Source organism: Tachysurus fulvidraco, chromosome 9 (genome assembly GCF_022655615.1).
Source record: "Tachysurus fulvidraco isolate hzauxx_2018 chromosome 9, HZAU_PFXX_2.0, whole genome shotgun sequence".
Lineage (NCBI taxonomy): Eukaryota > Metazoa > Chordata > Actinopteri > Siluriformes > Bagridae > Tachysurus > Tachysurus fulvidraco.
The window spans coordinates 22,711,877-22,727,345 of record NC_062526.1 but is presented as its reverse complement, the minus strand read 5'-3'; the positions used below and the strand labels follow the sequence as shown (position 1 = coordinate 22,727,345).

General features: G+C 38.5%; 2 protein-coding genes across 2 annotated transcripts in view; one reads left to right on the top strand and one right to left on the bottom strand.

Annotated features, from left to right (window-relative positions):
• Positions 1–44: 44 nt before the first annotated feature.
• On the bottom strand, positions 45–3,884 carry c9h8orf82 (chromosome 9 C8orf82 homolog). The gene is made up of 3 exons (XM_027177092.2): positions 3,442–3,884; positions 3,306–3,354; positions 45–747 (listed from the first exon to the last, which is right to left on the bottom strand). Exons 1-3 carry the CDS (start codon positions 3,613–3,615, stop codon positions 314–316), a joined length of 657 nt encoding a protein of 218 aa, XP_027032893.1. The 5' UTR covers positions 3,616–3,884; the 3' UTR covers positions 45–313.
• The window catches only part of arhgap39 (Rho GTPase activating protein 39), a 30,210-nt gene continuing 17,746 nt past the window's right edge, over positions 3,006–15,469 (top strand). The window contains exons 1-2 of the mRNA XM_047818629.1: positions 3,006–3,112; positions 5,453–5,682. Of these exons, the coding sequence (XP_047674585.1) occupies positions 5,672–5,682 (11 nt within the window). The 5' untranslated portion in view covers positions 3,006–3,112; positions 5,453–5,671. The remainder of the gene's footprint in view (positions 3,113–5,452; positions 5,683–15,469) is intronic.

The following is a 15,469-nucleotide window of genomic DNA, read 5'->3' as shown; positions in this document are numbered from 1 at the left end:
TTATAAGTGAACACCAAAACAAGTAAATACACACATGAGTAATATGTTGTGTAATCTTATAGAGGTTCATTCTTTTTATTAATATTTTGTATTCAGTTATACACAATTTATTGCTGGACAGCTACGAAATTTAAAAGGATATTCTTACACTGTACATTAAATAAATAACTATTGAAGCATTTAGTATTACCTCTTAATGATGAAATATACTCATACGTACTGTATGTACACATTCACAAGACTAAAGAGTTTTATCTCAAGCATATTTCACAATAAGTATTGGGAACTATTGTGTAATGTTTAATAAGATTTTCTATTTAACCGAGAAATGCTTTGAAAGCTCATTAGTCAGTGTATACCGCTGCCCAGCCCATAGAAAATGAGTAGGTTGGGCAGAACTTTCTTGACCGGCCGAGTACTGGAAGTGAGGGCTGAACTCAATTGCCAATGCAGAACGTACCAATCCAATGCCACCTATATGCTCAGGAGCCAGATGGTACACTCTGCCACTGCCTGGATGCATGAACAAGGATTGAGGTTGGAAAGGAAAAATCAGTTTATTCCCACCTCCACAATATGACAGGTGCCCCATCTCAGACAACAAATGAGTAAACACAACTGGCTGATCATCACAACGTAGGAAGTTCCTCTCACGTCCACAAAATGAAATGTAGTGGAATTGCTGTTCGTAGCGGCCACTTTGATTGACTTTCAAATGCTTAAAAAAGAAAACCAGAAATTGCTGATCTAAAGGGAGTAAAAGAGGAGAGGGAAGTTAAAGATTTCAATGATACACATATACCAACACTTCAGTCACTGTTTCAATGGAAATGTCAAAAGTAGATGGAGTTGTTTGCTAACAATAACTGTTCAAAAATGACAGTTTCCCAGTCAAGCTTTACCAGACAAAGGTTTGGATTCAGATGCTGTTTGTTTAAGACATTTTGTTCTAAAGGCTTGAGCTTAGTATTGCTTATTTCTATTTGTTTCCAAGCCTACGTAAACTGTGCTTAAACCTGCTTAAATGGTATTTATGCCTCCACACTTGAACCCAGTAAAAATAGCTTGGATCTGTTAGCACCAATCAGTAAATAAATTAAAAAAAAACTAACTTCAAGACTGTTAAACAATCATCATAAGTGGCTGTGCTGAAGCTGGCCAAAATTGTGTAAAGATATCAGCAAGGCAAAAATCAGTTACTAATAGGAGTATCAAATATAACAAACATATTGATGCATAATACTGGAAATGTGTAAAAAAAAAAAAAAAAGAAAAATGTTCAAATAAAGATGAGTAGGTCCAAGCAAATGTTTGACTAGTAATCTAGTGAACAGATACACAAACTAAGCAGTATATAAATCAAAAGCTTTACTCATTCTGAAGACCTGAACAAGTTCTACTGCAGGTCTGAAAAACAAAACCCTGGTCTAATGCCTCAAACCCGCTCTGACTACCTTACAACACGGCCAGAACACCCTCCCCCTGACTCCTCCCTACTGTTCCTTAGCCTGTACTCAAGATCTATGAAGATCTGGTGTCTCGCCAGCGTGTCTCAAAGCCTGCACTGTCCAGCTATATCGTCCATCTTCACATTGATCTTCAACAGATCATCGGAGCTGTGCGAAGTCTCTTCCTGCATCACCATCATCCCTGTACCCAAGAAACCAAAAATCACAGGACTAAACAAGGTCTGCGGTCATGAAGTCATTTGAGAGGCTGGTGTTGTACTTAAAGGACATCACTGGACCCTCGCTGGACGCCTGCAGTTTGCTTACCGAGCAAACAGATCTGTGGATGGTGCAGTCAACATGGGACTGCACCACATCCTCCAACATCTGGACAAACCAGGGATTTATGCTGTTTGTGGAATCCTGTTTGTTGAATTCAGCTCCACCTTCAACACCATCATTCCAGGTATCCTCCAGAATAAACTGACACAGCTCTCTGTACCCACCTCCACCTATCAGTGGATCACCAGCTTCATGACAGACAGGCAGCAGTTAGTGAGGCTGGGAAAACTAACATCCAACACCCACACCATCAGCACTAGAGCTCTTCAGGGTTGCGTTCTCTCCCCACTGCACCTCTAAACAGCCCTCTGTCAAGCTCCTGAAATTTGCAGATGACAGTCGTCGGTCTCATGCAGGACGGAGATGAGTCTGCACACAGACAAGAGTTTGAGCAGCTGACTGTCTGGTGCAGTCACAACAACCTGAAGCTGAACATGCTCAAAACTGTGGAGATGATAGTAGACTTTAGGAGAAACCCCACTGCCCTGCCCCCACTCACCATAATGGACAGCACTGTGCAGTGGAGTTATTCAAGTTAATGGGAACCACCATCTCCCAGGACCTGAATTTGGACATTCAAATTGACTCCATTGTATAAAAGGCCCAGCAGAGGTTGTACTTCCTTCGTCAACTGAAAAAGTTCAACCTGCCACAGGCACAGATGACAGTTTTACTCAGCTGTTATTGAGTCGGTTCTGTGCTCTTCTATAACTGTTTGTTTTGGGTCAGCCAGCAAATCAGATTTAAAAAGACTGCAACAGACACTTAGGACAGTAGAAATGATCATTGGTGTACCCCTGCCCAACCTCCAGGACTTGTACAACTCTAGAGTGAAGAAACAGGCAGGTGATATCATTACAGCTCGCTCTCACCCCAACCACAACCTGTTTACACTTCTCCTTTCCGAAGGACGCTACAGATCTCTGTGCACTAGAACATCTAGGCACAAAAACATTTTTTCCACCATGCCATATCCGGCTTAAACGGCTAATACAGGGTTTATTACCTGTGCGCGCTGTATTTCCCTCTCTAATTACTCTCAAGTACTATGCAAATCCTTAGTATTTAAATGTTTACTGTTCTCATGCCAGATTTTTATATATGCATGCATGTACCAAGAGCACCATAAAAAAACACAATTCCTTGTGTTCCTATGTACAGCTGGCAGCAGAATTATTACATGCAAAAATTTCTCTAAAATTGTATTTTTCTAGGTGACATTTTTACAGGTTGTGACTATAGGGAAATGAGGATAGAAAAAACGGACGGTGTGGGCGGTGTTCTCTATAATGATTGACAGGAGACTCATCCAATACAAACAGGTATTCTGGACTGGAACATAATACAGCACCATAATGCATTTATTCACACGTATACTGTTACTATTTTGTATCTACAAGTTCTACATGTTCTTTCAACATTGTTTGTACTAGTAAGAAAGAAAAAATATATATACTATTGCAACGTTAATGTTGAATAAGTACCATAAAATGACCCGTGTGTAGATTCACGTACCTTTAAAACACGTGACAAAGTTCTTCACCTTGGTATCATCGAGAAAGAGCTAGTGATAGGATATAAGGACATTTTAAACGTACAAGGATTTACATGTTCCATAAACAAGACTATATGCACCATACAGGCTGTATACCTGTCCTTGATGATCAAGATAATAGAAGTATTCACGAACTCGTGGCTCAGGACTCTGACCCTGTGTGTACCTGCTCTGTCCTCTCGTAAACACGACCGGTGTCCTCCTCGCCCTCATCGTGCTTCTCCAAAAACAAAGCCCAGTTACAGTCATACCGCTACGCATAGAGATCATTTAGATTTTACACGGCTGTCTAACCATAACACGCTGTCAAGGAAAATAACAAAACCCAGGAATGTTTTTAATCGGCGTGGTTCAGCTTTTATAAAACTCCGGCGGAAACTGAAAACGTTGCGTATTAGTTCCACCAACCGGCCCGTCGTGCAGTGTAAGCAATATTAAAGCAATACTGGACTAAAATACCCAACTCAACAGTAAACATTGTTTTTAGTGCTAAAATAGTAAAGGTATCATTTGTCTATAACGTGGTTAGATATGGCTGGTGTACACTACAGTAAGGTAACACTAGATGGTGCTGTCTGATTCCTTATAGTCAGCTTCCCACGTGTTGAACTTTGATTGACGTTTTAAATGCCAGGGGGATTTACCCTACATATACAGTAATACTCGAGATTGATCGTACATACAAACTATAGGATGAATTCTGATGCACTATATGAACAAAAGTTTGTACACATGACCATAGCAATCATATGTGCTTGTTGATCACATCCATAGATTTTGAAATATGGTTGTGGAGATTTGTGCTCATTATTTCACAAGAGCGTTGATGAAGTCAGGCACTGATATCAGGTTCAGGAAGCCTGGGGTGCAGTGATCCAGTTCAAACTAAATGTATTGAATGTAGTTAAAGTCAGGGCTCTGTACAGGCCACTGGAGTCCTTACAACATGCTTCTGCTTGGTTGGAATGAAAACCTGCACCCTCACCAGCCCTTTGTGGATAAGATTGGACACTGCTGCCTTACAACCTTGACAGCCATGATTTGACTTTGTGGTAAAAGTTTATGTGGGGAAGAACACATGCAGATATGAAGGTCTAAGATTTTTTGTCATTGTTACCACCAACACATGACATGTGTATGAAATTTTCAAGATGTCGCCTATTTATCGGTGAAGTTTATATAATTTATATAATTATATTTCATATAGTTTATATACTTTCCTAATGTAACCTGGTTTACCTTTTTTTTTTTGTCGAAATCTGAGTGAAAACCATTGTAATGACATGTTTGCTCATTCAGGACACATATTTTTATTAGTTAGATGTGACTCTGAATTACATGTTTAAAGCATTATTTATTTGCAGTGTGTCCAATTTTGTTAAGATTGGCTCTCAGTTATATAGGTGGTGTTGAAATATGTTATACTATATATATATATAGGATTCATGATTTTTATTTGTTACATACACAGTTATATATTGTATAAAAAGTATAAAACTCCAGTTTGCAGAATGTCAATTAAGTCTTTAAGAAAACTTGCATTTAAAATTCTAACTCAGGTGGACACGGAGCTCACTTTCTGATATGTTTATAATGAAAGAAACAACAGACATATGCATAAGTGTGTTATATATCTTATAAATATACATATTATATATGTGTAAGCTTGATCAGTTCATTCCACAAAAATACTGTTGATACACTTTTTTTTCAAAGTGATGTTTTTGCTGGCTGGCTGATAAAATGATAAGAAGGGTATTATGTTATGTTATGTTATGTTATGTTATGTTATGTTATGTCGTGTCGTGTCGTGTCATGTTATGTTTGTTTTGTTGTTATGTTATGTCATATTATGTCATGTTATGTCATGTTATGTTATGTTATGTTATGTTATGTTATGTTATGTTATGTTATGTTTTTACAGTTGTGCATTTGGCTTAAATTGTTATTTTATTACCATATTCTCCATATTTTTCACGATATTTTACTAGTAAGATTTTATTCATGCCTTTTGTACCTTTAAATAAATACCCCAGACTACAAATATGCAAAATATAATAAGACACAAAATACTCCTAATAATAATAACATGCTTTTGTGCATAAAGACCGGCGTTGCACTGGCGCCATGGCAACGCGCCGGCCATCCACCATGTACAAGAGCGCAAGATGACGTCAGGTTGTCGGTGGTGACGGAGACGCGGGGAGATACAGCGCGTGCTCCAGATATCTGTACTGCGGTGACGGAGCCCCTTTAGCACCATGACTGACGTTCTGTGGATTACCTTCTTTGGATTATAACCGGCGCACGGAAAAGGAAGGGGACCATGGCGGAGAGGTAAATATCTAATGCCGCATTCTGCACCCGCTCATGCATGTAATGCCACAGATTTAGATGATAGGGACTGCGATAAGGGTGCTGATGCTCGTGTCGTTGTCTAGCAGTGTCATATTCATTCATCCGTCCATCTTCATCTCAGTGAGGGAATCGGGAATAGCCTACACCCTGGATGAGACGCCTATCTACCGCAGCAGTGACATCCTCATCATATCTGAGGGCAGTAATTAAGTGCACGCGGTGGGTGGGGATCAGACTATGGGACAGCACATCACATCACGCATCCGTTCGTTCTAAACATCAAGATGCGCTCTCTCTCTCTCTCTCTCTCTCTCTCTCTCTCTCTCTCTCTCTCTCTCTCTCTCTCTCTCTCTCTCTCTCTCTCTCTCTCGACCGATGTACATCCTTCCACACCCATAGGCACTAGGCACAGCTCAAGGATAACCGGACATGAGCGTCATTGTCCATTGGATAAATGATAATAGTCAAACGTGGCCTCGATCTATGCATTTGAGCGTTTTACCGACTCAGGGCGCGAGACAGGACAGAGACGTGGACAGGAAGGGAAGCATCAGATTAACGCGAGCGCGCGCTCTCCGTTGGAGATGGAGACAACCTGCGGCACGCCATCATACAATCATCATGCAGTCATGTGCTCATAATATAGTTAGGGTTTAGAAGGATACAATGCTGTTATGTTACGGAAAATATAAAATGGTTTAAACTGGGTGGAATGATCAGTCACCAGACAGAGCTGGGATCTGTATGTGTTCATTGTGATCATGTAAAGATAATATCAAATGCACTGCATTAAATAGGAGAGTTGATTTTTCCTTCCTTCCTTCCTTCCTTCCTTCCTTCCTTCCTTCCTTCCTTCCTTCCCTGAATTAATCTTGGCCTTGGGGTCATTGTTTTAGTGTTAAAGATATGATATGGTGTGTAGGTTATGAAAGGCACAAATTCTTTACTGCAATCATGTCAGCAGGTGGCTAACATCTGCTGAGGTTGAGCAGACCATGGGTGTGTATGTATGGATTGAAGCAGCTGCATGGGTGGATCAGTTACCTAATTTGCTGTGTGTCACCATACCATACCCTACCCTACAATACCATACCATACCCTACCCTACAATACCATACCCTACCCTTCCATACCATACCATACCCTACCCTTCCATACCATACCATACCATACCATACCATACCATACCATACCACACCATACTGTACCATACCCTACCCTTCCATACCATACCATACCATACCATACTGTTCCCTAACTTACTGTATTATACCATCTCGTGAGATGTCATACTATTCCATAAAGCCAAATGGAGTTTTTTTTTTCTAACCACAATGTATCCTACCTTGCTCAGATTGCAAAGCTAATCACATGACAGGCTAGTCGATTGTAAAAGAGTGCTCCAGACAGAGACGTTATGTCTAGCTAGAGCTGTGGAATCACGTTTAGCTCTGACCATTCATCCCAAAGTAGATAAAATCCACCATACCTACTTTAACCTTAAAAAGACCTGAAGCAGACTTTAACCTGCTTCAGTGATTAAAAAAAAACAGAGATTTTAATTTTCCGTTATCGGAATCTTTAACCCGGTTATATTTAAATAGGCCACACAAACCTGTATGGTTAAAAACCTGGGTTAGAAAATTTTACTTTAGAAATAACACGGTAGAGCAACAGATGTCATTTAAGCCTCACCATTAGAAAGACATGACAGTTAGTCTGACCAGAGTTAACACTTAGCACTCAGTAGGCTAGAATTGATAACTGTTTTGATGTATTTGCGGGTCATGGAACATGGCAGCTACTAAAATGTCTGCCTGGAAATGTGGATGAAATCTGTGTGATTCTTTAAAGGGTTTACGTTCCCGTGTGTGGTGTAAAATCCTTCCGTTTTCCTGTCTGGGTATTTGGATACTGGTCCAGGCTGTAAAGAATACAAGGCCTGGTGTCAGATGGGAGCCCTTTCATGTGTCTAGTTCTATTAGTAATACATAACTGCGGTTTGAGAAGGAGCACATCTCATAAATGTTGCACTGCATTGTTTAGTCAGCAATTCTCCTTTGACATAATAAAAATAATAAGCAATAAGCAATAGTAATAACAACAACAATAATAATAATAATAATAATAATAATAATAATAATAATAAAAGATTGACTTCTGCACAATCGACACCTTTGGGTTTAATGTTATTCAGTTCCGTCTGTTAAAGTAAGGTATAGCAGCATAAACAATTACCATTCATAACACATTTCGGGGTATCGTTATTATGTCTGTATGCACGATTTAACTGCAGATACAATGGATACAGTGTATGTAAGTCAAAACCTATTTTCTATCTTCGTTCCACTAAAAACTATGTGATAAATTACAGTGGAACTAGTTAGTTTTACACTTCATTTGATTCTAGTCGGCTTTAACCAATCATTTGCTTGCATTTTTTTCTTTGTTTTTTGTTGAATTTAATATCCCATAAATCAGATAAACTCATATCTGTATAGTCATATCTGTTACTTTGCTTGTTAAATCTAATATATAACACAAATACACTGTATTACTTGTGAACAGTTAATATTAAAAAATGTTTCCTGCAGAACAGAATCTAAGCCACTTGGCTCTGGGTTTCTACATGCAGTATTGTACACATGAGGATTGTAAATGTGTTTGACACAATTTACATAGCTGAAGGCAATTTATAAAGTCTGAAAGACTGAGTAATTATAAAGAGTGATTTTGGTGATCTTCCAAATCCTTGACTGTCATTACAGATACAGTTGTAGAGTGTATTAGCCCAGATGTTTAGCAACACATGATTATCGGTTTGTATTGCTTACTATTCGGAAGGTCAATAACACTTAAATATTTATAGAGCTGTAATTCCTTTTGCACTGAGAAATGGTTAAGTAGGATGGGTAATCTGTGTAGCGTTTATTCCATACATATCTGTTTAGAAAAGCAAAGGCTTTCTGTAATTACAGATTTATCCCCATTTTCCACGAATTTACAGAAAGAAAGAAAAAGACACAATAGTTTGTATTTTAGCTGACGGTGTTTTAGGTTAATAGCCTTCATGTTATGTTTTAGGTTATTAGCATGCAGACCAGGTATTAAATTTTCATCTGTTTTGAACTGGAAGAAATGACGTCTTTTGAATGAATGAAACTGTGTAGATTGCTGCTTTGCAGAACTTGCTACAGCATATAATTAACCAGATCCGACAGACTCTATTTCTTAGCTATTACCAGGCATCTAGGTGTTAATCTAACAGCATAATGTCTTCTTGTACCCTTTTATAGCTGAGTGTAAGAACCGTAAGAACAGAATCCAGAAAAAAAAAATCTAACCTGAGAGAGCAGGTGATCATTCAGAGATAAAACCCTCACATTTTACATTCTTTACATTCGCAGTCCGGTCACATACTGTAGACTGAACGCTATGCAGGTTCTGTGATGTTTTAGTCACTGTTTGAAGCCGGCACCTTTGGGAGGAAAACTGCTGGCTAGGTTAAAGTGAGAAGGAGTGAAAAGATTGGGAAGGGATAAAAGGCAGGAAAGACATGGAATAGAAATAGAGAGTGTTACAGTAGAGTGTAGAGGAGGGGAGACACTCATGTAGACTAAGAGGAGAAGGACGAAATCCTCATCGTTTTATGGATAGTGTGTGTGAGTGGGTGTGTGTGTGTGTGTGTAGTGCTACAGACGTAGGGTCATGGATTTGCACCGACCGTGGTTGCTAGGATACTGTTAAAAGGATGCCTTTTTCCTAGTGTGGTGAATTTCATTGGCAGCAATGAGTGCAAAGCTGGTCTGAGTCACAGGTCACACACTGATGGAGGGTGATTCATGTCTTTATTAACATACTCATTTAGGATGAGGGCCTGCTGGTGTTACATGCACATCGATCTATTTGTGTGGGAGAGCGAAAGCAAAATGTAAGCACAATAACAGGTATAATAATGCTAGCTCCGTTTTTCTTTGTGGAACGGGCAACCCACGCTTGTGATATGTTTATTAACATGAATATGTTACTGTTACTGCTTTTTATCCTGGTCAGGGTCATTGTGGTTTATGATTATGTGTGGTACAGAATACCGCAGGAGTGGGTGGGATTGGTCAAGAGTGTCTGTAGAAGCAGACAATTCCTTTGTGAGTGGGTGTAAGTGGGATTAAAATAACAATCCTGCCTGCAAAACCGATAACGAGCGCAAATATCAGCGGAATATAGTCGAATATGTCTACGTAGGCTTTATGATAAACCAAATATAATAAAATATATATCTTATTCAATTAGGACGTCATTATGATTCCTACTAAAAATAAATGCTTACAATGAGCTTGAATTTAGTCAAAATCAATGTAGAAAGTTGAATAATCTAATATTTAGCTTATTGTAATCTTATAATAAGAAATATAAGAATATATTCAAAATATTTTCTTCTCAGTGCTATTGCTTCTGGTTCTGCAGAGTGTAAGTCTGCGCTATTATCAGGTCACGGCTTCAGTGTGCGCCTGAACGAATGTAACGGTCTCAGTAAAAGTGGTACATTGTGGAGTAGCCCAGTCACTCTCTCGGGTGGATGTGTGACAAAACGAGTTAGGTCTTCGATCAGCTGTGTCAGTGATGCCAGTGCAGCTTTAATACCAGCCTACAGGGCAATCACTGAAAAGGAGTTTACGTTTTTTATTCGCAGAGAGATGAGAAATCATGTCTGCCGTTCTCTTCGCTCCCCGTTGCGAGATTGAAGCATCATAGGAGGATAATAAAGAGTCTGTATTATTTTCCTTGTCATGCTTTGTGTGCTGCTACTGGCATTATGCTGTGGGACAAATGTTTTTAATGATTTTTTTAGTCCCAGATAATTTGTGTGTTGATGATGATGATGATGATGATGATGATGATGATGATAAAACCTCCAACAGGGAAAAGTGGAAAAAGTTTCCTTAATTACAAAAGGCAAGATAAATAATTCGTAATATGTGAACTCATGGATTAATACAAAGTGTTTTTGTGGTAGTTTGCTATGTGAAGTTGATTTCAGGAGGTATTTAACATATTTAAACCCATATAAGGGAGCAGCTCTGGGTTGTTGACTAGAAGGTCTGGGGTTCAAACCCCAGCGCTTCCACTGTGGGGCAACTGAGCTTAACCCCTTCATGGTCCAGGAGTGTTGTATCATATCTGCCCCTATACTCTGACCTAAACCTCTTCAGTCGGGATATGCAAAGAAAAGAATTCTGCTGTCATGTCTATTTGGTAATAATAAAGGCTTCTATGCCCCGTTTTCTTTCAGGAGATTCTTCCTGATGTTGCTGTTGAGTGTATTATACACTATAAATATGTGCACACCTTAGTCCCCACGTTGCCGTTATAATCACTTGCACTGTTATAAGGATTGCCACAAGATTTGTGTTTTTATCAACCTGTTATACAAGAGCATTAGTGTGAGGTGAGAAGGGTCCAGTTCATCTTAAAGGTGTTCAATCAGGATGAGGTCAGAGATCTGTGCAGGAAGTTCCTCCATTCCCGACTTGTCTTTATAGCGCTTGATTTGTGCACGGGTGCATTGTCATGCGAATCAGATTTGCCCACTGAAGGTAAATTTTAATGCTACAGCACAGAAGGACATTCTATATAATTATATGTGTTAAACTTGGTGAAGAACCACATGTGTGTGTAAGTGTATTTATGATATAGCCTTTATTTGTCATGTATACATTCCAGCACAGTGACGAGTCAAAGCACAGGGTCAGCCATGGAGCTCAAAGCTTTAAGGGCATTGCTCAAGGGCCCAAGAGTGGCAGCTTGGCTAATAATCATCATTATTACAGTCAGACACAATGTTAATGTCATACACACAAATCTATTCTTAAACACTGTACAGCAGAAAGAGATCAGATGCATGAATCATACACACATTTGTCTCGGTGTTTAGAGTACCGTATCTGTAATATTTAAAAAAAAAATGTGTAGGAGCTAGCACACTGGGAAGCAAACAAAGCTTCACACTTGGCTTCCTCTTTGTGCAGTAACACTTGAAACACCTGCTATGCACATTACACACTCTTCAGTCTGTGTACTGAATAGATATTATCAGGATTCGTAACAAGTCGTGTGCTCGTTTTTTAAAAGCATTTAAATATCTGTTGTAAGTCTTTTTTTTTAAATATGACATTCAAGCAGAGCAAGAACGCAGTTGTGATACAAGGAATTCTGACAGTTGACATCATGATGCAGATGATACATACACGGTACACGCCTCAATTTCTGTACGATTACTGATACCGGCAACTGTTACATACAGTATCTCCATAACTCGATCCATTTTCTGTCCCTCTGAGCAGTTCACACACCGAGCTTAGCCTCAGATCTGTGCAACAAGCCAAGGATTTTACAACTTAATTCTTATACCCCAGCACGAGAGAGTAGGAGGTGGTAAATAGGCACGGACTGGCAATCCTGAATGTGCTAACCAGTAAAGGTGCTTTAAAAGCATGCTATATGCTAAAAAGAATCTCGAATGTAATCATCACATTCTCACCGATATGATGCGATGTGGCTATTTGAAGTGTGGCAGACATTCCAAGTTGCACAGTTGGATTTTTGGACACATGCATGAAGCAGATGGTCACCATTTTTAGGTCTTGAATGTCTCTGGAATGCCATATTGGAGCCAGACATCATGAACATTTGTCACATCTGCCACGCAATAGATCTTTAGATATTGTTTTTTTTTTTTTTGTGATACAGAGTCGAAACAGGGCGTAAATAGTAAGCTTTTATGTTTTAAGCAAGCTTAGTTGCTTCATCTAGCAAATGTTTGATGCTCAGAAATGGAACGAAAGTGGCGTGTGTTCACTTTGATTAAACTCAGTCTTGCTTAAATTGCTTCTTTCTTTTTGTAATGAATGTTTAAATGAATCTGAGAGGAAATAACTTACGTTTCCTCGCACACACACACACACACACACAGGTTCATCCCTTCACCCAGGAAATTGCAATGCAATCCTATTTTTAGCTGGTGACACATTTAATTGCTTAGAAAGATTAGCGTAGCCTAATTGGGCCAGTAAATGTGAGCATTAATTAATTCTTTTATTCTTTTAATCCCTTGGGATTGCTGAGTAACACATCGGTCTCTCTTGGAGACTCCATTTTACACCTTCCCACACGTCTGCCCACGCATAACGTTCCTTGGGGATGCTTTTTTGCTTCCTTGTGTTATTTTTATTATTTTTTGTGTAATTGTTTCATCTTCGCTGTTTTAACGTATATCGTTGGCCATCTGTTATTGCTGTTGCTTGTGTAGCGTGAATTATGTACATAGCTATTCATACAATCTCAATTTGTTGCATTTATTAGATTTTTTATTCAGTAAATGAAAACGATTTCGATATATATCAAATGTCATCGCTCACAAAATGTAAAGATCAACAACCAGTGTTTTTTTGCCTTAAATCCATCAATCCTGAATCCTTTTTCCCCTCTTTCTGTTTTTCTCTTTCTCCAGTTTGCTTTGTTCACACTCTGGCATGTGATCTCTCTTTTGATTGGCTGAGTGTCCTGTCAGTCACTGTGAAGCTAGACTTATTTTTGTGCCTCAAGTTAGTACAGGATATAAAGTTTGATCTAACAGAGCTCATACAAATTTCCAAAGTTCTAATCTGACACAGCAAGAGAATGGAGTTAACATATATTTCTGAGCATGTTCAGCTGCTGTGTGTTAGAAGAGAGCTAGCTAGTGGGCGGAATTGGCAAACGAGACTAAGTTGGTGGAGGTGTTGTAAAAGAAAAGAAAATATAAATAATCATAGTTATACAAGATTTATTAATAACAATATTAAAAAAAGAATTCAAATATTCAGAAATGTGGTCTAAATGAAAAAGAATAGAAATTTACATTATATTTATGCCATTACACAGCTGAGCTATTGAGGGTTAAGGGCCTTAATCAAGGGCCCAGGAGTTTTATATCCAACACACAAAGACCTTGAATTCTAGAATTCTGACAAAGCATCTCCTGTAAGACAATCATATATCCTAGTGGCAGGATTTCATTTTAGCTGGGTTCATATTGTCACAATCATCATATTAATAATGCTGAAGTAGCTTTATGTCAGTTTCAATAAATTTTATTTAAAAAAAAATACAATGTAATGCGAAAATGTTATTTATAGCATTTAAAAATCTACTGAGATCTACTGTTCTAAAACCCTGAAGTAAAGTGAGCTGGCTTTCAAAAAGAAACAGAAATAAATGCATCATCCTGATTGGTTAATAAAGTTACTTACCATACAGTAGATATGAACACACTTTCTTCAAATAATACCATTTACGTTGTTTTACTGTTCATATTTGCTGTGTGTTATTTTAACCATCCAGGAATAAGCATTTGGACGTGGAAAATATTTCATGGGGGTGCTAAAATATAAAACCCACCCTCTAGCTACACCTCTGAATACCAGACATTCACAGACCACTACAAATGACATGGCACACCACTGAACACTAGGGGAAAAAAAAAAAACTTGTGATCTGGTACACCAAGGTCTACTCCTGTACCTTGCAAAATCAGTATCTACAAAAAAAAAATCACTCTGACAAGGTCGCTGACAAGCTGCCAGCTCATGTCTTCATTGGCATCGGCACCCTCTTGGCGACCATTTAAGTCGTCTCCTGATAAACACTACACTAAGGAGGTCACAGACAGGCATTTTCAGCTGCTGCTGGTTGCAGTGATTCACTTTTATACTATCAGCAATGATAACCTAAAAAACTTCACAGATGATATATTCTAACCAGCATTCAATGTTTGTCACTTAATGGTGTTCGTGCCATGTCCATAGATTTTCATGTTTCAATAATAATCAATAATAATGATATAACTTCAAACAAAATGAAGCTTATCTACAGGGAATTTATGCTATAATAAATTCCATGATCTGCTGTCTCAAGTGGTTTTAGACATACCTTTGTTCATGGTTTTTTGAAGGTAATATCATTTATCAGGATGATGTTCAGCCCGTTTCAAAAACCACACAAAAAACATAAAACAACCAAAAAAGCAATGGAAACGATAGAAAAAGTAGAGTAAATATTTTTCTTTTTCTTCTGTGGGGAAGTATTTCTTACTTCTGATATGCACAGACATTATTTAAACAATAAGGCATCTTTTCCTCTTACAAGAGAAATAGATCTATACACGGTTCTATAGAAACATTGCCAGAACATACACTTTATATTTTTGCTGTAATGTATTTGATTTATTTCCAATGTTTGTTATGAAAAAAAAAAAAAAACACCAGATGCTTTTCAGCTGCTTTTCCACCAGATTCTGGGGCAGCATGAACCCTGCCTCAGTGAACTCATATTAGTGCTTGTTGCAGTTCCCATTTATTACTAGGTGTAATAAAACATCTGTGCAAGCAAGGTGGGTAAGTGAGCACACTGTTCCACAACTTATATTTGTCAAATAGTGACATTTAAAAACAATACTGGTCACTCAAAATAGGTAATGAATATTACAGCTGAATTTAAAATTTTGGGAGATTTGTTCTCATATAAAATCCACAAGCCAACACTAACTTGTGCATGATCCACATTTTTGCTAGACAGTGCCCTATCAAGCATCAGAGACCTATCCATCCCTTGGATAAGATCCCATCCTTCCCCTAACAGCTCATTCACATGCCCGGACCTGGCAGACAATCAGACTTCAGAAGAATTTTACGCCAGACTGTGAAGTTTCACCCAGTCCCTCTTGCCCATT